The sequence below is a fragment of the Hypanus sabinus genome, chromosome 17, assembly GCF_030144855.1.
Source record: "Hypanus sabinus isolate sHypSab1 chromosome 17, sHypSab1.hap1, whole genome shotgun sequence".
Classification (NCBI taxonomy): Eukaryota; Metazoa; Chordata; class Chondrichthyes; order Myliobatiformes; family Dasyatidae; genus Hypanus; species Hypanus sabinus.
Genome location: NC_082722.1, coordinates 61187892 through 61211869, shown reverse-complemented (window position 1 = coordinate 61211869; position 23978 = coordinate 61187892). Strand labels below are relative to the sequence as shown.

At 37.4% G+C, this 23978-nt stretch overlaps 1 protein-coding gene across 1 annotated transcript in view; it reads right to left on the bottom strand.

Annotated features, from left to right (window-relative positions):
• Positions 1-23978, bottom strand: part of usp10 (ubiquitin specific peptidase 10) — a 57952-nt gene that overhangs the window by 18992 nt on the left and 14982 nt on the right. Inside the window, exons 2-9 of the mRNA XM_059993178.1 lie at positions 19960-20028; positions 18078-18123; positions 16369-17454; positions 8746-8837; positions 6365-6474; positions 6174-6229; positions 5940-6043; positions 1666-1765 (exon numbers count right to left, since the gene is read on the bottom strand). Coding sequence (XP_059849161.1) covers positions 1666-1765; positions 5940-6043; positions 6174-6229; positions 6365-6474; positions 8746-8837; positions 16369-17454; positions 18078-18123; positions 19960-20028 — 1663 coding nt within the window. The remainder of the gene's footprint in view (positions 1-1665; positions 1766-5939; positions 6044-6173; positions 6230-6364; positions 6475-8745; positions 8838-16368; positions 17455-18077; positions 18124-19959; positions 20029-23978) is intronic.

Genomic DNA, 23978 nt, shown 5'->3' with positions numbered 1-23978 from the left:
TTTTAAAAATTCATGAACAGGCCAGAAGTATGTTTACAACACTGGCACATTTCCATGCACAATTCTATCCCTGCCTTGGATAACCTATTCCCTCATCAATGCCTTCCCCACCAGCACCTCCACACCCTGACTTGACTGGCCAACTTATGATTCATTCAGCCATAAACTTAGCTATCCTTGTCCTTACTCCACTAAGTCCTATGCAACTCATCTATCACTTATATACACAATTTAGTATTTCAATCTGAAATTTTTATTCCACAGTCAAGCATTTTCTTTCTAAATTATTCCATACCCATAACAATTGTGCAACTTTATATTCAATTTTAACTTTCTGATCCTCAAACTGAATAGCTCATTCTAATAGCAGCCGGGCTACCATCTACAAACTTCAAAATTTAAGAGGTTACTTTTTGGTACTGAAGGCTGTTCTACTCTGTAGCTTCCCTTTGCCCATGTTTTCAGAGTACTTTTGCTTTGTTTTAATCCATTATATCGGCATAAAACAAGTTTCATTCTACCGATCGTCATCATCACTAAGAAACACAGAACCTGGCTTGGTCAAAAAGAGACAGACTTCTTAAACAGATAATTGTTAGCACTTAAAAGTAAATAATATAACTGAAATAGCTTGGGAGCACAACATCACTTTAAGGAGCTAGTTATGTTGAACTTATTCAATCTTCTATATTACAAGTAAAAATAGTTTGAAACTGACGATAAAGATTAAAATAAATGTTAAATTATTATACTTCAGTTGCAAACCGAACAATAGGTTAACCAGGCATATACTAAAACCAACAGGCTTAAAAATAATCTACCGAGAAACACCGAGGTGCTTCAGGTAATCAATTGTCTCACAGTTCTAGTGACTTAGGCATTATCCTGACCTCTTGTACAAACAGCAGAGAGAGCACCATTATTCCTATGAAAATGTGGGTTTTTCTGAGGGGCAGCAGCTTCCACCCATATCCTAAGGATGTGCTAGTTGTCAGGGGGAGGTGTGGTAATTTGCCCCTACTGCAGCTAGCGGATAAGAACATCAGGGGATTATGATTGGCCCTGTATGAAATAATAGACTATGGGGAAGTGTGGGGATAGAATGGAATGGATTTCTCTGAGACAGCATAGACTTGATTGTCTGAATGGCTGCCTCCCATAAGATAACAAAATATGAGAATTCAACCTTCAATTGGCATGCAGAGCAAAATTATAGTTTGCCTGGTAAACCAGAACACAAAAAAATATAAAATAGTTGATGGAAACAGACATTTAAAAATTTGATTCAGGCAGAACATTAGTCTGAATTATACGATATAAAACATACATGATACAAGTACTTCATACCATTTAATTTTGTTACAGTGCAATATATAGTTTCATTTAATAGGATGTCTAAATTTTTTGATTGATCTTAAGAGTACTCTAGGGTCAGATGAATTAGTCACCAAAATTATTATACAACTTAAGAGTCTAGCACAAAATATAATTTGAAATTTAGATTAATGGTTTCAACAAAAATATAATCACCAGATTAGAATGTGCAGATCCAAAGGCTTTCTGCCTGATGGTGTCACAAACTAACCATGTATCGGGAATAATTACATTGACATGTTCCTGCTTCATGGATGAGGTTAACAGGACAAAACATCAGGAATTGCTTACTTTCATTCTGTGGAGTAATCAATTTCTTCAGTGCCAACATTTCTTCATGAAGACCATTTAGAATAAAGCCCAAATATTCTTCTGCATCTTCTTGTCGGCCCTGAATAAGATAATAAGAACCAAAAGCTAAAATATTAACAAAAAACAATGAAAAAATCGGGTGCAAGTTTCAGCAGGAAACATAAGCAGGAAAAATACTCAATCCAATTATTTCATTATCTGCAGTAATCACATAGATAAATACAGCAGCCAGTTTATAGACAGTCTCAAAACAGATGAAATAAATGAGCAATTACTGTATCAACAAAAAGGTGCTTAAGAAAGTTCCATTCTCTATTGTGTCTAAGCATCTTCTGTATACATATAATACTGAAACAGGCAGGGACTCAGTAGAATCTCTTGGTCTTCTTGCATCATCTCTTACTAGTTAAGGAAGTGTAAGCTCAAATAAATTCAAGTGATTTCTTAGACTTAGGATTTAATTTAGAAGTCAGGCTGTATCCATTGAGTACATATATCTCAGCTTTTTAAGCCTAACTGTAACAATGAAATGATTATGGCAATTAATTGGAAGTTCTAAGTATAACCCTAAAAAACATCTGTAAACATTATTAAAACATTTAGCCCAGGGTCAGTCTGCTAAAGCACCAAAATTAAGATCAGAACAAAGTTTCCAAAGTAAGGTTAAGGGGGATGTTCCATCTTTCAGAATCAGACAACAAAATGGGATGGAATCTCCATTACTATTTGGTGAAACATTTCTCAGAGCCAAAACAAGATCATTTACACTATTGTTTCTCGGACAATTTGTGCTACTACAGTTTAAAAACACTTCACATTCTGTGCAGTACTTTGCGATCTTCAAGGACATAGAAAGCATTATTTAAATGCATGCATCATAAAGAACCTGAAATATCAGGTAGAGATCAAATCTACTTTGCAAATTAATGTAATGGAAGTATGAAAACAAATGACAGGGAAATTATCTGAAAATATGAAAGGTATCCTTTCAGATGTATTGTGTTCAAAATGCAGACTATAATAGTTAAGTCTGTAGATTCTACTTTGTTGGACCCCATGGCAGCAAACTTGAAATAATAGCTAGCACTGCACAAAAATTGGAAGCCTGAAATACCTGCATACAAGATAAAGCCAAAAAGTTACTTACATCAAAGGATTCCAAATCAATCCAAATGCCATTTCTACATAGTCATAAAGAAATACAACACAGAAATAGGTCCTTTGACAATCTAGTCCATGTCAAATCCATTTAAACTGCCTACTCCCATTGACCCTGCACCAGGACCAGAGCTCCCCCTCCCCATATCCCTACTATCCATGTACCTATCCAAACTTCTCTTAAACATTGGAATCAAGCTCACATACACCACAAACTACATATGACCATGTCTTTCAGATTTCATATTTAGAAAAAAAGATATACCAGTACTTCAAGCATAGGTAGTAAGCATTCTGTAATGCTGCTTGCCGATGCACGTAAAACTTTTACAAAAGTTGTAATACAGAAAATTTCCAGCAACTTTCAAACTGATTGTGAAAACTCAAGCTGAAATAGTAAATGTAAGTTCAACTAATTTAAACACCATTAAATTAAAACAAAAAATGAAAATGATAAGTGCATTTTTCCTCTTAAATTCAAATAGGGTTAATATAAGATCTTCATTAACAGTCAGTTTTTAAAAAAGTACAGCAGAAAAACAGGCCCTTCGACCCATCTATCAATGCCACATTACTTAAGCTGCTTATTCACATTGATCTGCATATTCCTCCATACACCTACCATCCATGCACCTATCTAAACTTCTTGAGCTGGGAGCTCATTCTACACTCTCACAACCCTCTGAGTGAATAAGTTTCCCCTGATGTTCCCCTTATGTTCCTTTCACTTTTCATCCTTAACCCATAATCTCCGGTTGTAGTCCCACCTAATCTTAAAGGAAAAAACTTGCTTGCATTTACCCCTCACAATTTAGTACACCTCTATCAAATTTCTCAATCCTCTACTTTCTAAAAAAATTTAGTCCTAACTTATTCAATCTTTCCTCATAATTCAGGTCCTCCAGACCCAGCAACATACTTGTGAATTTTCTCTGTACTCTTTCAACCACGCTTACATCTTTCCTGTAGGCAGGTGAGCAAAACTGCACACAATACTCAAAATTAGCCCTCACCATCTTATACAATCTCAACATAACATCCCATCTCCTATTCTCAATATATTGATTTATGAAGTCCAATATGCCAAAAGCTTTCTTTATGACCCTGTGACGCCAATTACAAAAAAATTGCATTTCCTTTGTTCTACCACACCCTTCAGTACCCAACCATTCACTGTTTAAGAGCTACCCTGGTTGGTCGTAAATCCTTACATCCCCTACATTCAAAGGAAATTAACTCAAGTCCTCATGATCTTTGAGGAATAGGATTACTGACATCTAGCAGATAACAAACAAAATGTGGATACCATTAAGACCCTCCCCTTTGAAGAAGTATTTATACAAATAGCTCTTACAATTCCAAATTCACAGTTCTGGAAGCATCAAATATATATCTGTGATGATGAGAGGGAGGAGCATTGCAGGTTCTTCCTTGTACTCACAGCAACCTTTACCCTAATAATCCCTGCAACTCATGGCCTCTCAAATCCGAAAGATGCAACTCAGTAGGAACAAATTGCTACTGTTCTTTTACTTTAGGAGCTGCACCATTGGTTGACAGGAACCCTGCGAGATCAGGACTATTTCCAGGCACTGTACCTCTCCTAAGTTCACAGAAACCCTCCCCCACCCCTGTACATAATTAAGCCCTGTACTAATTAGGGACAGACTAACTTCATGGTCTTAACTCATAGGCAGAAGACTAATTTTACCAACACTCCTGAAAACAATACTGATCAACAGTGCGCAGAGGGCCAGGCAGGTGATTAAAATATAAAACAATTGTTAAATTTACCTTGAGCTCTGAGTTTGAAAAATAAACTAAAAATTATCAAATAGGAAAAACTGCAAGGCCAACACTAAATGCAAGCTCAGATAGTCACACTGAACGAAATTAGTTTTGCCAGTCTTATGTGCAAACTTCTCATGTTCGGATCTCTGTACTTATAGTTGGAATGTCGGTTTAATACAAATAACCCTTCATTCTGTAAAAGACACTCTGTAAGTCATGTGCAGTATTAGTTTGCTGTACATCACAAATTTAATCTGTGCTCACACCAGGTGCTTACCAGTTTAGAATGCATCTTCGATCACATTTGTTTAGTAATGGACAGCAAACTACTCACAACAAAAGCAGCTCTATGAAAAACTACCAATGTATCAACAGCTTTGATTAAAACGTTTGTAGATGAACTGAGGGCATCACATTTGCCTTCTGCAGAGAAAAGTAATTTGCACATGGCAGCACAGTCTCAGAATTTCATTTAGTGCACTGTGAAAATGAAAAATGATATCCATGATCTTGGAGAGGTGGGGAGAAAGGTGAGGAGAGTTGGAGGAATCCCCAATGTTAGCTCGAATATATGAGAGGAGTCGCGATACCTTTCCTCTGAAAAGGTAGGAAGCTTAGAGGCCATCACTCTCATCCGCCTAAAGCTGTGCACCAGCAATAGCAGAATTGATTGGGAGCGGGTCTCCAGCACTCCTCAATCAGGAAAAGTGATTGTTATGTTAGAGATTTGGGGTGGGGAAAAAATTTAAAAACTCAGTTGCAGACAGAGACAGTCAAAAACAACTAATGATTATTGAAAAATACCTTTCAGCATCACAGGAAGAGCATGGCTCGGTGACAACTCTCCTCTGTGAGGAAGGGCACGGCCTCTCTTCAGCACCTCCGACTTTGGTACGAGAGAGATCGAAACAATTCAGAGGTGTGGGGGGAGGAGAGAGAAGAGGACAAGTCATGGGCATAAACTCACATCCCAATTTATGGCACCATGCACTGCGTCACCAATAACTTTTCCACTTTATATTCCATTTTGACACCGTTTTACAATGGATTTTATTATTATGAATTATTAAAAATGTCAAAGCCAATTTGGACTGTTAATGAGCACAAGGGACTCAAAACATTCAATTAACATGTTTACAGAATTTCATTGCAGCAATGGGTATACATGCTGCAACAAAATGAGAGCGGTGGTTCAAAAGGGACTTGGTAACATTCAATACTATGGAATCTCCAAAACACCATTGGGGGGAAAAACAATTAAAAAAATACAAATTGTTCAAGTGCCAACATTATCCTAGATTTACCTTTTCAGATAAGCTTGACTTGATAACTGTCAGAAGTCTATATATGTAGGTTGGTTCGAAAGGAACTCCAGTGCGAATATCTTTAACACTTTTATCACCAGTACCTAATAATAATTAAAGATTGTGATTAATCAATTATTTTACAACAGCACATTCCAGAATTACACCAGACGATTGCTTTATAAAATGGAGTTCACTGTCAATTTTCTGAGCACAAAGATACCTATTACTCACCCGGTTTTGTCTTGGAGGGTATCGGCATTGTACTAAACTCATTCATCAGTCGAACACTATTTAATTGATAAAAGAGAACAAATTGCAGTTAACTATTTAATTAAGTGAGACAGAACACAACTTGACATGTCTATGTTAATGTGCAAATCAAAACATCTCAGACATAAAAATATACATTATGTAATACTTACAAGCTGTCAATCATTGGTGTAGAACTGCGAGGTCGCTGTGTCTCACTAAACATCGGAATTGACTTCATCAGGTGATACATGGGTGGGCATGCAACCAAAGCTTGCAAAGTCTATAGACACATTTGTTAAGGGAACTTTGACCTTCATGGAAATACTGCAAAATATTGGCAACTCATCAATAAAGAGAATATAATGGAAATACAATTCTGTTGACTATTCCTTTCCTCTCTTCTAGACCACACTGTTTCCTATCCATCTTTCAACTGATCTTCCCTTTTCTTCAGCTGAAGATTCCTCATCATCCAGAGGCGTTATTTCCTTCCTCCACACCTTGGGCTGCTTTTCAATCACCAACATCCCTCTCCTTTTCGTTGTAATGTAATGCACTTCATGGTGAAAAACTAGAATTATTTGGAAATCTTTCATGCTAATGATACAATCCTAACACAGGAAATTAAACAGATCACTTGGAATTTTGTGAATCACCCTGCTACATCCAGAATCATGATCTAGCTTGTGATCACTTTCTGTTTTAATAACCATTCTCACTGCAAATCTCAATCCTTGTCTGCCTATCTTCCAAAGCAAGTTCAGGATTTTAATTACTTAATTATCTTTTAGTTATTTTACAGTCCTCTGTACTGGAGCTGAACAGTTTTACACCAAATTGCTCACTTTAAAAAAAATACACACACATCAGCCATTGGTAAAGATTGTCTTGACTATTTTCATCTCTTCTTGACGTATCTTTGCTTACTCTTGTTTCCTTTCAGTTTCCACCATCAAATCTTTTATCATTTAGATCACTATAACCTTTTTTTCTTTGCTTTTCACTGTTTTCACAAAGGTTTAAAACCTGCTAAGTCTTGAATTTGGCCATCTCACAACAAAACAACAAGCCTGAGTGCATTATGTATGTTTCTTTCTCCATATATATTTCATCCATTGAGGACTTCCAGCACTTTCTGCACTTACTTAAAACTAAAGAAATGTTATATGTTCTTGCATGTAACAAGCATCTGCATTAGAATAATGTAATATTTGATTGATTGTGCCAACTACTCTGCAGAGTTTAATGCATGTTTTCAGAAAATCCATTAAATACTTTGATACCATTTAAAACAATTAAGTTCAATGAAAATTTAAAAGTTTCAAAACTTGATAGTCCACATCAAAAATCAGAGCTGGCAAAGAACACAAGGGATAATTCCTTAGATGGTGACTGAACATCTTTTGACTCAAAAGTGAATCCAGCAGCAGGCTGCAAATATGTCAGTAAATCCCAAATTTCCACATTTCAAACCTATGAAGCACAGAATTAACTTCAATTTCAATGGCTGAAAGCCAACAGTTTCAGTCAATAGCTCCAGACAAACATCAGCAAAATTAGCCCCCAACTTTTTTTAGCATTGGCTTACAAATACAGTGGTTAACAGGGCAGCCGCTTATTTGGCAGACTATGCCAATTAACTGGGACAGGGGACTGTTTCTAACAAGCAGTCACATGGCACTTGTGTGTCCATTTGACATTGTGCTTCAAGCGAACAGTTTTTAAAATAGAGTCAATTGCAGGTTAATGTCAAAACAACGATTTTTCTCACTGATAGTTGGCGACAAATTAAGTAGTAAGACAATTCAGAAATATTTTTCTCATTGCTTCAAGCATTCAGGCTTGGAGGTGCTAGAAAGGGCCGAAAGTGAAAATGAAACAATTTGACTCCTACATCAAGTTAGGAATTATGAAGAATTTGAAGGAATTGACAATCATCTTGAATGGACAAGGATCTATTCATCTTGAATGTTAGAATGAAACTGAAGACTTGGAGGATGCAATCAAAAGCAATGTAAGAAGGCAGTCCATAACCTGCACTAGGTGTCTGCATTGATTTTGTTCATTTACACTCAATCAAAAGAATGTGGCAGCATACACTGGATGAATTCCTGTCAATAACTGCTAGGAAAAGTTTTATAGAGGCATAATAATATTAGTAGTGTTCTAATTTGTTCTGTATTCATCTAAATACATAATTTGTTAATCAGTTTGTTAATCAGGTGGTTTGTCCTTTTTATATTTTTAAACTATTTTCATGAACCATTGACTAATTGGGGGCAGCTACTTAATTGGGTCAAAATGTATTGGTCTCAATGTCTCTCAATTAAGCAGAACCCACTGAACTTTACTTACTGCAGAATTACTTCAATGCCTGGCTACACATTTCCACAACAGTAGAAGACACATCTGCAATCCTGTTACAATGTATACCCAAATTATATGAAATAGTACAATTTACATTGATTTGACAAGACCTTTCATTTCCATTTCTTCAGATGTGAAATGGCTTGTTCGATGACATTAAGTAATATTCAAATTATAAGGATACAGCATTGATGTAACACCAGTTGCTCTTGTTGATCAGCCCTCGAGGTTGCAAAGACACTGGTTTGTGCACCAGTTTCACAGTTTCCAGTAGTTCTGTAGATATGGGAAAGAAAGTGTTAAAAGATCATTGTCTGAAATCTGGCTCACAAGATCCTCAATACAAATAATGTACTGATCTAATACAACACTATGAAACCTTTTGCTCAGTGGAAACTATTATTTAGCATTCTACTTAAAATTGTCCATTTCCCTGTTCTTTCTGCATTATCTTTAACCTCTGCTAGCATTGCTAAATACGCTAACATTATAAACTACCCAGCATCTCAGTGACCCAAAGTGTTCAGCAATCAAGTTGTTAAAAAAAATGCTGTCAGTCAAGTAAGAACAGTTAAAATGAAAAAGATTAACAATGTTTAAACAGCATTTCATTGTAAATCATCATTTCTGCATGGAAACCACAAACAACAGTATATACACATTGAAGGCACTGATTTGGCTAGTGAAGCTAAATCCTGAAAGTGAACTATTTTCCAAATGGGAGAGAAAATACAACCTGAGACACAAAGGGACTTAGGAGTCCTTGTGCAGGGTTCCCTACAGTTTAATTTTCAGATTGAGTCTGTGGTGAGGAAGGCAAATGCAATGTTAGCATTCATTTCAACAGGGCTAGAATATAAATGCAAGGGTGTAATATTGAGACTTCATAAAGCACGTGAGGCCTCACTTGGGAGAGACTGAGTACAGTTTTGGACCTCTTAGAAAGAATGTGCTGAAACAGGAGAGTTCAAAGGAGGTTCACAAAAATAATTCAAGGATTGAATGGCTTGAAGGATGACCTTACTGAAACCTACCAAATGGTGAAAGGCCTTGATATACAGAGGCATGAAAAAGTTTGGGCACCCCCATCAAAATTTCTGTTACTCTGAATCGCTAAGCGAGTAAAAGATGATCTGATTTCCCAAATGCATAAAGATAAAGATGACACAGTTCTTTAATATTTTAAGCAAGATCACTTATTTGTTATTTAAAATAACAAAAAAGGACAAGGGTCCGAAGCAAAAGTTTGGGCACCCTGCATGGTCAGTACTTATAACACCCCCTTCGGCAAGTATCTTTCTGTAGCCAGCTAAGAGTCTTTCAATTCTTGTTTGGGGGGTTTTCACCCATTCTTTCCTGCAAAAGGCTTCTAGTTCTGTGAGGTTCTTGGGCTGTCTTGCATGCACTGCTCTTTTGAAGTCTATCTACAGATTTTCGATGATGTTTAGGTCGGGGGACTGTGAGGGCCATGGCCAGAACCTTCCGCTTGCACCATTGTGGATTTTGAGGTGTGTTTAGGATCATTATCCTGTTGTAGGAGACATCCTTTTCATCTTCAGCTATTTTACAAGCGGTGTGATGTTTTGGTTCCAGAATTTGCTGGTATTTGATTGAATTCATTCTTCCCTCTATCAGTGAAATGGTCCCTGTGCCACTGGCTGTAACACAAGCCCAAAGCATGATGTTGGCATTCATAGCAAAAGGATGAGTACAGGAGCAGGGAGGTTCTACTGCAGTTGCACAAGGCCTTGGTGAGACCACACCCAGAATATTGTGTGCAGTTTTGGTCCCCTAATCTGAGGAAAGACATTCTTGCCATAGAGGGAGTACAAAGAAGGTTCATCAGATTGATTCCTGGGATGGCAGGACTTTCATATGAAGAAAGACTGGATCGACTAGGCTTATACTCACTGGAATTTAGAAGATTGAGGGGGGATCTTACTGAAACGTATAAAATTCTAAAGGGATTGGACAGGCTAGATGCAGGAAGATTGTTTCCGATGTTGGGGAAGTCCAGAACGGGGGGTCACAGTTTAAGGATAAAGGGGAAGCCTTTTAGGACCGAGATGAGGAAAAACTTCTTCACACAGAGAGTGGTGAATCTGTGGAATTCTCTGCCACAGGTAACAGTTGAGGCCGGTTCATTGGCTATATTTAAGAGAAAGTTAGGTATGGCCCTTGTGGCTAAAGGGATCAGGGGGTATGGAGAGAAAGCAGGTAAAGGGTTCTGAGTTGGATGATCAGCCATGATCACACTGAATGGCGGTGCAGGCTCAAAGGGCCGAATGGCCTACTCCTGCACCTATTTTCTATGTTTCTATGTTCGATCCACCCCCGTGCTTTAACAAATGGAGAGGTGCTCTTTTTATGAAATTCTGCACCCTTTTTTCTCCATAACTTCACTGATTGCGGCCAAAATGTTTTATTTTAACTTCACCAGTCCACAGGACTTGTTTCCAAAATACATCAGGCTTGTTTAGATGTTCCTTGCAAACTTCTGACGCTGAGTTTTGTGGTGAGTATGTAGGAAGGGTTTTCTTCTGAAGGCTCTGCCATGAAGGTCATATTTGTACAGGTGTCACTGCACAAGAGAACAGTGCACCACCACTCAAGTCAGCTAAATCTTCCTAAAGGTCTTTTGCAGTCAAACAGGGGTTTTGAGATTTACCTTTCTAGCAATCCTACGAGCAGTTCTCTCGGTAAGTTTTCTGGGTCTTCCAGAATTCAACTTGACCTCCACCATTCCTGTTAACTGCCATTTCTTAATTACATTACGAACTGAAAAAACGGCTACCTGAAAACACTTTGCTATCTGCTTATCGCCTTTTCCTGCTTTGTGGGCATCATTTATTTTAATTTTCAGAGTGCTAGGCAGCTGCTTAGAGGAGCCCATGGCTGCTGGTTGTTGGGACAAGGTTTGAGGAGTCAGGGTATTTGTAAATCTTTGAAATTTGCATCACCTGGCTTTCCTAATGATGACTGTTAACAAGCCATAGCCCTAACAAGCTAATTAAGGTCTGAGACCTTGGTAAAAGTTATCAAGAGAGCTCAAATCTCTTGGGGTGCCCAAATTTTTGCATGGTGCTCCTTTCCTTTTTTCCCCCTACTAAAATTGTACAAAACAAAAATAATACACTAATCTTGCTTAAGATGTTGAAAAGAATGTTTCATCTCCAACTTTATGACTTTTGGAGATCATTTCATGTTCTACCCACTTACTATCCAGTGACAGAAATTTTGACCAGGGGTGCCTGAACTTCTACATGCCACTGTAGATTTGATGTGGAGAGGATGTTTTCGATGGTGGGAGAGCCTAAGGCACGATGACACGGCCTCAGGAATATAAGGGTGCCCTTTCAGAACGCAGAAGAGGAGAAATTTCTTTAGCCAGAGAGTAGTGATCTGTGGAATTCTTTGCTACAGGCAGCTGTGGAGGCCGTCCTTAAGTATATTTAAGGCAGGAGATTGGAGCTTAGAGGAAAAATGGATCAGTCAACTGAACTCCATGCAACAGTTTCCATCTCAAATTTGTAAGTAGTAATTAACATAACTACTCTCAATGAAGCCTTGAAATTCAAATGGTGACAGAACTACCTGAAACTAATTTTATGTAAATATAAATACAACAATCTGAGAATGTACCACAGCAATATTTGTAAAATATGACCCAAAGTCACAGCAACATATAAAGCCTGGTGTAAAGCTGGAGTAATGACGACATTCCTGAAAAAGAATATTACTTCAAATACATCGCTTATGACATTTTACCTAAAAATACAACCTGCTAAAATGATTGAAGAATAACATTTATCAATGCCTCATTCTGCTGCTATTTTTCTTTATTCGTGCACATCTTGGAAATATGACAAATGCCTCAGCAAATTAGCAAAATCCAGTACAGGCAAGGCAAAATATACAAAAGGAAAATTGTTTGAAAATGACTATTAGATGACTGGGTGGCAAAACGCATCTAAATTCATTTAAAAGACATCGGGCACAGTTTAACTATCTGGTACTTAAGACCAGGGAAGAGTAATATAAAACTCATTAAGAATCTTTGTAGGAAACAATACGATAGTCAAGACAAAAATGACCAGACATAAACTGTAACTAAATCCTTTCAGTGTAAAAACTAAGATCAAGATCAGAAACCATTCATTCTCAGTTCGAAATTTTTGACAATGGCTTGGTCAAGCACTGAAAAGATTAGTGTATGCCAATAATGTGGAATTAGTTTTAAATTGAAAAATATTTGAGAAAAATTGACTCAAAACTGATCTGCTCTAAAATAAAATTTTGCTGAGCAATGAAGACTAATGATAACCAAAAGCAGAAGAATGAAAGCAACATTTGTAAGGAGATGGTGAGGAAACAAAAGGATAATTGGTCAGAATCATAGGCTTCCAGCACCATCTTGTGGCAATAAGGTAAATCTTCAATAGCTAAATTTGATAAAGTTCCAATTATGCTTAAACCCTCCACATTGCAAAAACTTAATGCATACTCACTTTTCACAGCTAACCTATGCACTAAAACACAGATTTTAAAAACCCTTCAGAATAAATATTGGTTTGGAGTGTACCACCTGCTAGGTTAGTTACAGCCAAGGTTTAACTACAGAAGAAATGGAGCTCACCATCAGGCCAATTGGTATAAATGCTTCAGCTGAGTGAGAACATAGAAAAGCCTCCCTGGACCATTGTTCTTAAGCCATAATCAATTAGGTATCAAGTCTTCCATGCAATACAGATTAAATTTCCAATTTTTAAAACAGAATTAATGTTTTTTGATTTTAAATAAACCAGAAATAGTGGTCAACAACCATAACAAATTACCAAATACTGAAAATATCTTAACATTAATAACTGTACAATACAGGCTTTCCTGTAGAACTAAAAACAAACCCTCTGCTGAACATATGGAATTAGAAGTTGCCAATTTGGATCACCACCCTCTAGTTCTGTTATTACATATGGAATGCAGAAGGTACTCACTGCCTTTTGCCACAATCTAGGATGAATTAAAATTTCAGTGAATGTGAGAATATTTAACCAAGATGCCTCAAATTGCATTGAAAATACAATTCCTTTATGACTGCTCCTCGTTGTGCTTTTATAGGATGTAGTATTTCACTTTATTTAGGAAATCTCAATGATTCAATACAAAACACTAGTGGTAAGAACAACAATTTATCATGCAGCGATCAGTACAATCAATGTTACAAAAAAAATTTCCCAATGTCACGTCAGGAACATAGTAGACACCAACATTGATGTTCCCATTTGAATGCTGGCTTCCGTTTCTATTGTCTGCACTTTCTTCTGCCTAGGATCAACACTAAAATTTCTATCAATTCAAATGTATGTTTCATCACACTTGATTTCAACTGCTAATATATATTTATAATAATTTATTCTTAGGTTTTTTTTGCTCTTCAGGATCATCTATCTGCCTAAATGCATTTTTTAAATGCATGTTATAATCATATGCAAGATCTTCATTATCTCCAATCAATGGACTAGCTTTTCTTCTGGGAATGAGACTTATTAGCATCTTTTTCCAATACAACTTTCTCCTGTACTTTGTGGCTTAAAATAACTATATCCAAACAAGGCTTATTAACTGAATGCACAAACATTTCCTCTCAATGAAATTGAAACAATCACTCATCTTTATAAACAATACTATCAAATACTTGCCTCAGGTGGAAACTACAATGTCTGAACAAAAACAGGCCAACTGGGTAAAGAGTCATTCCCCTTGCTTCATTTTGGCACAACTGTTGTAGAGGGAAACTTTCAATGACATAGTATTGAACAAATATTTGCCCAAAACATTAACTCTTGAAGTAAACAATGTCTAGCAGAGTGTAGTTTTATCCATCTTCTTCAATTATACTAACAACTCTTGCCATCTTGATGTTCAGTATTGCACAATGCCATCTTTAACAACCCAGAGCCACATGCCTTCTAAGTCGTAACTGGTTTCAACAATTTAATGATACTCATACAGCACAAAACAGTAAACAAGACAGTAGCTATCACATAACTCAACATGAACATTTCTAACATGATTACAAAACATACTCAAAACGAACTGGATACAAGAACTTATTGCTTAATTCACTAACTGAAATAAAACTAGCAGCAATGATGAACAACTTATAAAAATTAATTAAAATTACAAATTAAAATTCAATCACACCATACGCTTGCAGGTATATTTGAATGTAACAGTAGAAGTTGAGTACCCCTTATCCGAAATGCTTGGGCTCAGAAATGTTTCCGTTTCCAGAATTTTTAAAAATTTTGTAATTGTTCCCAACTCTGAACTTACATGCAATCTGTGAGGAGGAGTCTGTCGTCTACTTGCTCATCACAAGTGTAAAAATTATAACATACCATTAACGTAATGAAAATATAGTGTGTGCAGGGTTAACAAAAGCAGCACAGCAGTATCAGTAGAATATGTGAATCAGCTGAACAACAAAAACATATGATGTCATGTTTTGATTCAAAGCTTACAGTACACTATTTGTATTTTAAAGTTTTATGTAAGGTATAAAATCAACCAGCATTGTACACTTGTTCTGGTGACTTGCTCTTGTTATTAACAATGACCTTTACAAACTCAGCAATAAATTTTTCTGCTGCTTCATGGTCAGGAGACGCTTTAGAGCATAGGTGTCAAACTCAAGGCCCGCGGGCCATATCCGGCCCGGCGTACAATTATATCCGGCCCGCGAGATCATTTTAGATAGATCTATTATTTTAATTATTAATGGCCCGGCGATATGAAGCCTATGATTAAGTTAACACCAATCATAAAAATAATGCTTGTTCAGCAGTCTTCTTCATAAGAAACGGAATTTGTGAAGTGAAACACTTTGTAGTTATAGCAGAGACTGAGACACATGAGAACAGGCTGAAAAAACGGAGGCAATGAAAGCTGTGTTCGCACACGCCCGACTGATCCGGCCCGCATGAAGCTGCATTTTGCCCAATCCGGCCCGAGACCTAAAATGAGTTTGACACCCCTGCTTTAGAGTATCTTAAGAAAATTAACACCATGCTTTTGTTTTTTCTTAAATCTTTGCAAACAGCCTGAACATTCACAATTTGAATTTTCAATTTGTTGTGACAGATCTTCACTTGTTTCATGATCAGTATACCATTAAGCAGTGCAAGTTCACTCCAACGCTGACAAACCCATTCTTTCAATACACCACTGAGATCTTCATTTTTTGCTATATGCAGTGTTTTCTATTTTTCATTAACTTCTGTTCATTACATATGTGAGGTCACTTCTCAGAACTGTCAGTGGTGCACAGAGACTTATCAATCTGCTGGGAACCTTCCCAAGTGCCCTGTGGAATTTTCCAGTTGTGATGTCACATCAGCGCTCAACTTTTTTTTACATTTCAGAGATTGGTATTTCAGACAAAGAGTACACAAACCTGTTCTAATAGGGCTTTTTCATTTTTTGTTGATAACAATTGCTAACAATTTTATATACCTTGCACAGGTAAGAACAAAATTTATTGAAATTTCATCATTTAACTCCAGATAAAATGACACGCACCTTCAAGTTCAGTTATGCAGAACAATGGTTGCAGAACAAAAATAGCTACAAGAACAGCTTAATAAGCACTTTGAAACATTTTTTACTGAATTACTGGTTTTAAAGGTGTCATGTTGTTAACAGTCCAGTTTACACCTGAGTAAATAGTTAATTTGTTGTATTTAGAAATGTACAACAGAACTGAGAGCTTTTTAAAAGTTTTTTCAGAATATATTTAAGAAATTACCTGCCATCTTCTGAGCTACAGAATCCTCAGACACTGGAACAGGCGAATCGCTTCTCATTTCTGACTGCTTTTCAGGAATTTGAACAGAAGCATTGGTTGGTGTGAACTTTGCCTCAACATAGGCCACAGGTCCTGAAGAGGGCTTTGAATTGTGGAAAAGACTAGCCCATGATTTGGCAGGCAAAGGAGCTGAAGCTGTAGAGTGGGCTAAGGCAGTCTGCTCTGGCTCAACTGAACACGTATCCTCCGGTTTATCCTGCTCACATTCTGTGCTATCAGTATCCAATCCTGATCCAGAGGAACTAGGAAGTGTCATAACACTATCACCAGAGGGTTCCAGTGTGTGCTCACTTTTAGCATCCAGATTAATATCTGCACTTGCACATGATTGTGCAATAGCTGTCCTTACTGGACTACTCCTATCTGTCTCCGAGAGACCAAGCTGTTCAGTGGAATTAATCTCAATAGTAGCCTCATCGTTATTAGCCTGGGTATTACACTCAGCATCAAATCCAGGCTGCTCAGCTGTCCTGGCCTCATCTAGTGCACTAGAGGCCGAGTCATTACAGAAGGCTCCACCAATGAAGTCCGCATCATTCTCAGGGCTTTCACAAGTCCTCTGATTGGCCTTTGAAGAAATAGGTCCATGAGATTCAGGAATCTCCTTTTGGGCAAGCAATTCAACATCTTCTGTGCTATTAGCATTCAGTCCTGGATTTAACACATGCCCATTAACAAGATCCAAAGCTTCAGTAGGACTCCCTGCATCACTCACACCTTCCTGATAATTATAATAACCAGGCGGTCTTTTCTTCTTGTTTCTCCTTTCCCTTGGCCCTTGTTCTCGATAGGCAAGATCATCATTCCCCTGGCAATTGCCACTGTCCAGAGAAATATTACCTTCTCCAAACTGACAGTCAATGGAGCTGTAGGCAGCTTCTTCTGATAAGCTGTCTAACGATTTCTGTACAGGTTGATATCCCAATATGAATTCTGGTGCCTGTGGATTCAACGTGCTGGAGACTTTGTAAACATTGCTCTGCAGCTCTGAATCATTTTCTTCAATGTCAGAATCATTTCCATCTCCTATTTAAACAACCAAAAAGAAAAAATTAGTGATGATCTTTTCCTAAAAACTGAATTTGAAAACTGAACACTAAATTTGAAAGTTTCTTTCTTGTTTTTGGGAGTGGGGGAGCTCTGATAACTTGTGTACTGGCAAAAGTTCATTTTTCCAGGAAAGGGAATACTCATGTTACATGTATCCAACAAACAATTTAGTTCATGATTATGTGCTATATCTTTGTTTAATCAAGTTTTGTAAATAAACCTGCCTCAAAAGCCAACTTTGATTGCATCTGACTCCTTGGCAGTGATGTCAGAAATACACTTAAATATTATTCCAGATATTTGTACGCGATCTCAATACAAAAATCAAACTTACATATGCATCAGCATGTCCAACAACTATAAAGAAAAATTAAGCCAGGTCTTTAAAGGACATTCTAATTACTTCCATCTTTAATAGTAGAATTAATGCACATTATAAGCTTATACATAAATCAGGAACACTGCTGATCAAAAATAATGGTATTGTAATTTTTTTAAATATAAGCCCTTATTAAATCAAGATAGCATTCCTGTAATTATCTGTGTAAAGAATTTGACTGGCTAAATGTAATATTTGAGGAACGAATGTAAACACTTACCTGCTGATTGACTGACATGCAGGACTTTATCATTGTATGGAGGAAGCTGTGCCAAAAGAAAAAATAAAGTTTAGGCTTTCAGTGTAAACATTATATACACTAAAATTATATTCCACCATCTACAATTTTAACAAATGTGATTTAATCGCTGAAATAAAAAAGATTAAATTTTAACCACATTTACCCTATGGTTTTAATCAATCTGCGAATAAATTCAAACCAAATGAGTAAGAGTACTAGACAAAATCATTTTACTGATGCAACAGTGTACAAATATTCTTGACCAACAATAGCAACCAGATGTTAGCAGGATACATTTTAGTAGTCTAATTTGAAAGACAGCTGGCATTGAAACATCTAATTTTCTTAATTATATTCAGCAGTGAAAAATCCAATTCTCTGGTACCAAATGAATTCATGGTAACTTATGGCTCTTGCTGATCAAATTTGCGCTCCTAGACAAACCTGGAGATCAACAAGCACGTGCAATTATAAAATACAGTTAGAATTTACAAATTAAAAAAAGTGAATTTAGCATCAAGTAATAAGTATATGCCATTTAGCTTCACGGCTACTCTACCATTTAATAACTTTTTTTAACCTTAATATCATTGTCGTGTACCATCCTCATTACCTTTCAAATCTATGCATCCAAATGTCTAATTAATGACTAAACGCTCAAGTCCCATTCCAGAGCACAGAATTCCAAAGGCTCACCACCCTCTTGAGTGAAGTAATTTTTCTTATCAGTCCCAAATAATTATCTTAAGACAGTAACTCCCTCAGTCAGGGAAACATCCATTCAGTAAGGACCTCTAGTGATGCTTCAACAACTAAAAGTTAAAAATCAAAACATTTAATTTGCAGGATTGGAGGAGGGGTAAAAGGCAACAAAGAAACATTCTGTAATAGTCAGAATTCAGCTGAGATGGTGAAGGTTTCCAAAATACTGCTGTGCTGGTTTGAGAAAAGAAGCCAGCTATCCAAATGTATTGAATTTCATGTGGTATCAAGAAAGACCATGTTCCTCATTCTTTTGTTGGGCCTTGTCAGAACCAAGTGAATAGGAAAAGGTGTCAGAGAAACACAGGGAATGGGAACTGAAGTGACAGGTATCCAAAAGCCTGGGATCAACCCTCTGGAATGAAGAGGTGGCATGCTGTAAGAGTCAACCACTGCATTTGATTCATCCAATGTAGAAATTACATTATCAGCAGAGAATGCAGGAGTCCAAATTTGTAAGGTACAAGAAATAAGACCACAAGAAGGAACAGAAGTCCTTTGAGCCTATTCAACATCTTACAGGATTATGTCTGATCTGATATTTTTCAAATCAATTTTCCTGTCTATGATAACCCTTGAATCCCTTAACATTAGAAATGACAGATTATGATCTTTTTATAAAGGCTACTTCAGTCAGGCCATCTGAATTTTAATTTTCCATCGATGGATGTTCAAGCAATACTTGCAAGAGCAGCAACAGTCAACATCTGATCATGAAGAGAATCAAGGATTACAGGGTAGGAACAGCAAACTGAAGGTGATTCACCATACTCTTATTAACTGGGAAAGGAGGATGGCTGGTTTATTTGATTACAGTGACCCAATTTCTTATGCTCAATCATCAATTTTGGATTACTCAGGATACACAAACAGGCATCAGATGGTTTTGTTCAGCTAAAAGCAAAATCCTATCATCTGAAGCTCTTCAACCAATCCACATATTGTTTTGAACTCTGAACTTTTAACAGCCATGCACACTCTAGTTTTAAAATATAGTACATAAATATCCTATTCATGTTTATATGTACTGCACAATAAAGGAACAGAAATAATATTTTTAGATTTCGCTCACAATGAACATAGACGAGAGCATACTTACTTCAACAGAGCTGCGCGATGTTACAAAAAATTGATTGAATTCATCAGGGCTAAACTCCCCAAAGATGTACTGAAAGAAAAAAAAATGAATATTTAACCTAGTTCAATTGCAAATACAATTTAGTCTCAGATTTCAGAAAATCTAAGACAGAGAATAAAGAAACTAAAAATGCCCTAGCCATTATCTGCCTCATAAAAGGAAGGGAAGGATATTCCAGAAACCAAGCAAATGCCACTATTATCACAGCAAAATTGATCTCACTTAATTTGTTTCCACAGACCAACAACTTACATTTATAATACTTATACATATAACATGGCATCCCTGGCAAGTAATTTAATTTACGAAATTTGACAAGCGGCCACAAAATATTAGGATTGGCGACCAAAACTTTGGTTGATGAGAGCAGGAAAGCCAGGATTGCAGCAAAGTTTGAATAAAATGCACAGTGGCATGCAAAAGTTTGGGCACCCCGATCAAAATTTCTGTTACCGTGAATAAAAGATAACCTGATTTCCAAAAGGCATAAAGTTAAAGATGACACATTTCTTTAACATTTTAAGCAAGATTACTTTTTTATTTCCATTTTTTAGTTTCAAAATAACAAAAAAGGAAAAGGGCACAAAGCAAAATCTTGGGCACCCTGCATGGTCAGTACTTAGTAACACCCCCTTTGGCAAATATCACAGCTTGTAAACACTTTTTGTAGCCAGCTAAGAGTCTTTCAATTCTTGTTTGGGGGATTTTCGCCCATTCTTCCTTGCAAAAGGTTTCTAGTTTTGTGGGATTCTTGGGCTGTCTTGCATGTACTGCTGCCCTTTAGAGGTCTATCCACCGATTTCCAATGATGTTTAGGTTGGGGGACTGTGAGGGCCATGGCAAAACATTCAGCTTGCACCTCTTGAGGTAGTCCATTCTGGATTTTGAGGTGTGTTTAGGATCATTATTCTGTTGTAGAAGCCAACCTATTTTCATCTTCAGCTTTTTTACAGATGGTGTGATGTTTGCTTCCAGAATTTGATGGTATTTAATTGAATTCATTCTTCCCTCTACCAGTGAAATGTTCCCTGTGCCACTGACAGCAACACAAGCCCAAAGCATGATCGATCCACTCCTTTGCTTAACAGTTGGAGAGGTGTTCTTTCCATGAAATTCTGCACCCTTTTTTCTCCAAACATACCTTCGTTCATTGCAGTCAAAAAGTTCTATTTTAACTTCATCAGTCCACAGGACTTGTTTCCAAAATGCATCAGGACTGTTCAGATGTTCCTTCACAAACTTCTGATGCTGAATTTTGTGGTGAGGACACAGGAAATAATTCTTCCATGAAGGTCTTATTTGTGCAGGTGCCGCTGCACAGCAGAACAGTGCACCACCACTCCAGAGTCTGCTAAGTCTTCCTGAAGGTCTTTTGCAGTCAAATGGGGGTTTTGATTTGCCTTTCTAGCAATCCTACAAGCAGTTCTCTTGGAAAGTTTTCTTGCTCTTCCAGACCTCAACTTGACTTCCACCATTCCTGTTAAATGCCATTTCTTAATTACATTACAAACTGAGGAAACGGCGACCTGAAAACGCTTCATAAAAAACAAAAATATATTGGCTTCAGGGGTGATCAAATGAGGATTCATCTTCCTGATTCCCAGGATAGCAGAACTATATTGTGAGGGAAGATTAGATCCACTTTCACCCATTAAAGAGAAATTAATTGGGAGAAAGTGGATGAACAGCATGGTAGACTTGAAGAGCTGAACAGCCTACTCCCACTCTATTTTTCTATTATAGCAAAAGCGTTATACCAGTTGCTTCAAGCAACTGTTATTGTTAAAAAAAACTATTGTTTGACAAATATACATTCAACTAAATAATTCTTGATTCCACACAAGAAATTCTACATATGCCAGAAATCTTGAGCAACAAAACATACAGCTGTGGGAACTCAGCAGGCCAGTCAGTATCTATGGACAGGAATAAACAGTCAAACTGCTGAGTTCCTCCAGTTGTGTTATTCTTTTTGGAAGATTTCCATCACTTCCAGGGAGAAGGAGAGACCTGAAATGATAGGAGAAGACAAGAGGCGAAGGGATGAAGCCAAGAGCTGGGAAGCTGATTGGCAAAAGGGATACAAGGTTGGAGAAGGGGGAGTATGGATTGACATGGATGGACATTGAGTCCAATGACTCATCGTGTTATATCTGAATTTGCGTTAAATCAGGGTTTCACTATAGTAACAAAAAATGGTTTCACGATATATCCAGAAGATGTCAACCAAAGCAGCTTTTTACGCACCACCTTGACCAAAGTTGACTCCCCCCTCAGCAATCATTTCCATTCATTATATTCTTTCTTCTAATACATAATGTTTCCACCTAGCCACTAATAGGGCAGCATGGTAATAGTTAGCACAACACTTTACAGTATCAGCAACTCAAGTTCAATTCTCTCTGCTGTCTGCAAGATGTTTGTACGTTCTCCTCGTGATCGAATGGGTTTCCTCACGTGGTCCAAAGATGTACCAGTTGGTAGGATATTTTAAATTGTCCTGTGAATAGGCTAGAGTTAGATCAGGGGTTTCTGGGTAGCCTGACTCAAAGGGCCGGAAGGGTCCGTCCTGTGCGGCACTCAAATTAAATAAATAATAAAATGAATCAGAAGCACTGCAGATTGAACAGCTAGTCTGTGCTGAAGGAGTCAGATGCACTGCAATTAGCCTTAGCTCTTTAGGTTCGCAAATGAAACCCACAAATAAATGAATATGTCTGTCCAGCAGTTGGCTTCAATTGTGTTTTTCTTATAATCAGTTGGCAATGTGGCACTTGCACAATTACTATTGAGCAACTAATCTAATGTTCCTTATTATGCCTTGTGGCATATCGGTGGGCAACCTTGCCATATTTTTATCATTTTTGTCTGTTTTTTTTTTAAAAAACAAGGCCAAATTGCCAGCTTGATGCTCAACTCAGCATGGAAAGAAAGCGTGCAAGGAGCCAGCCGGACTTGAACCTACGACCACTCACCTAGAAGTCTGGTATGGATGCCACTACACCACCGGCCAGCTTAACCAATCTAAAATGAGATCATAATGATATGTATTCAAAACTTATTTTATACTGGGGTAGAGGACGACAAGAACCTAGAGAAAGAGGCGTATAATGCCTTTATAGCACCACCATACTAACTAAACAAAATCCTGAATACATACACACCAGGAAGCGCATCAAGATAAATAAATCTACCGACCCTGTAATCACCAATTTACCTGTGCCTGATACACAGGTCCACAACAGCATTAGAAGTGACCACGACACTGCCCTTGTGGAGATAAAGTCATATTTTTACACTGACAACTTCCAATTGTGCAATGAGCACAATTTGCATGATAAATGGGATACCCTCTGGTTACTCAAAACTGGGCATCCATGAGACCTTGTGGAGGATCAGCTGCAGCAGAAATACGCACTCTCACTAGTAGAGAAGATTAAGAGGTGATCTGACCGAGTTGTACAATATTGAGGACACGGATAGAAATACACTTTTCCTCCTAATGCAAACACTGATGACCACAGAGCACCATATTCTTTCCCACAAACAAGCCTTTCAAGCCAGTGATCATTCCTGGTAATACAGAGGCATACCCAAACTCAAAGTTTTTGCTTTTTGAAGCCATAGTACAAGAATCCTGCATGCTAAAGGCATACAACAGCCAAGCAGTCTCATGTCAGTGATTCAGATCAAATCTCTGTAGTCCTACCACATTTGCTTGTGAATAATAATGGACAGTTTAAAAAGCCAATTAGCAGCAGCAACTCCCAGAACACTCCCTTACATTTCAAACATAGGAGTGCCAAAAAGGCTGAAAGATTCAGAGGTAAACTCAGCCAGACGTGCAGAATAAATACATAATACATCACTGCTTCCTGTTGAGATCCCCACTGTCACAGAAACCAACCTCCTACCAATTCCAGGTAATGTTGGCCTCGGGTGTGATGCAGTAAGGATTCATCTGACTGATTCCTAGGATA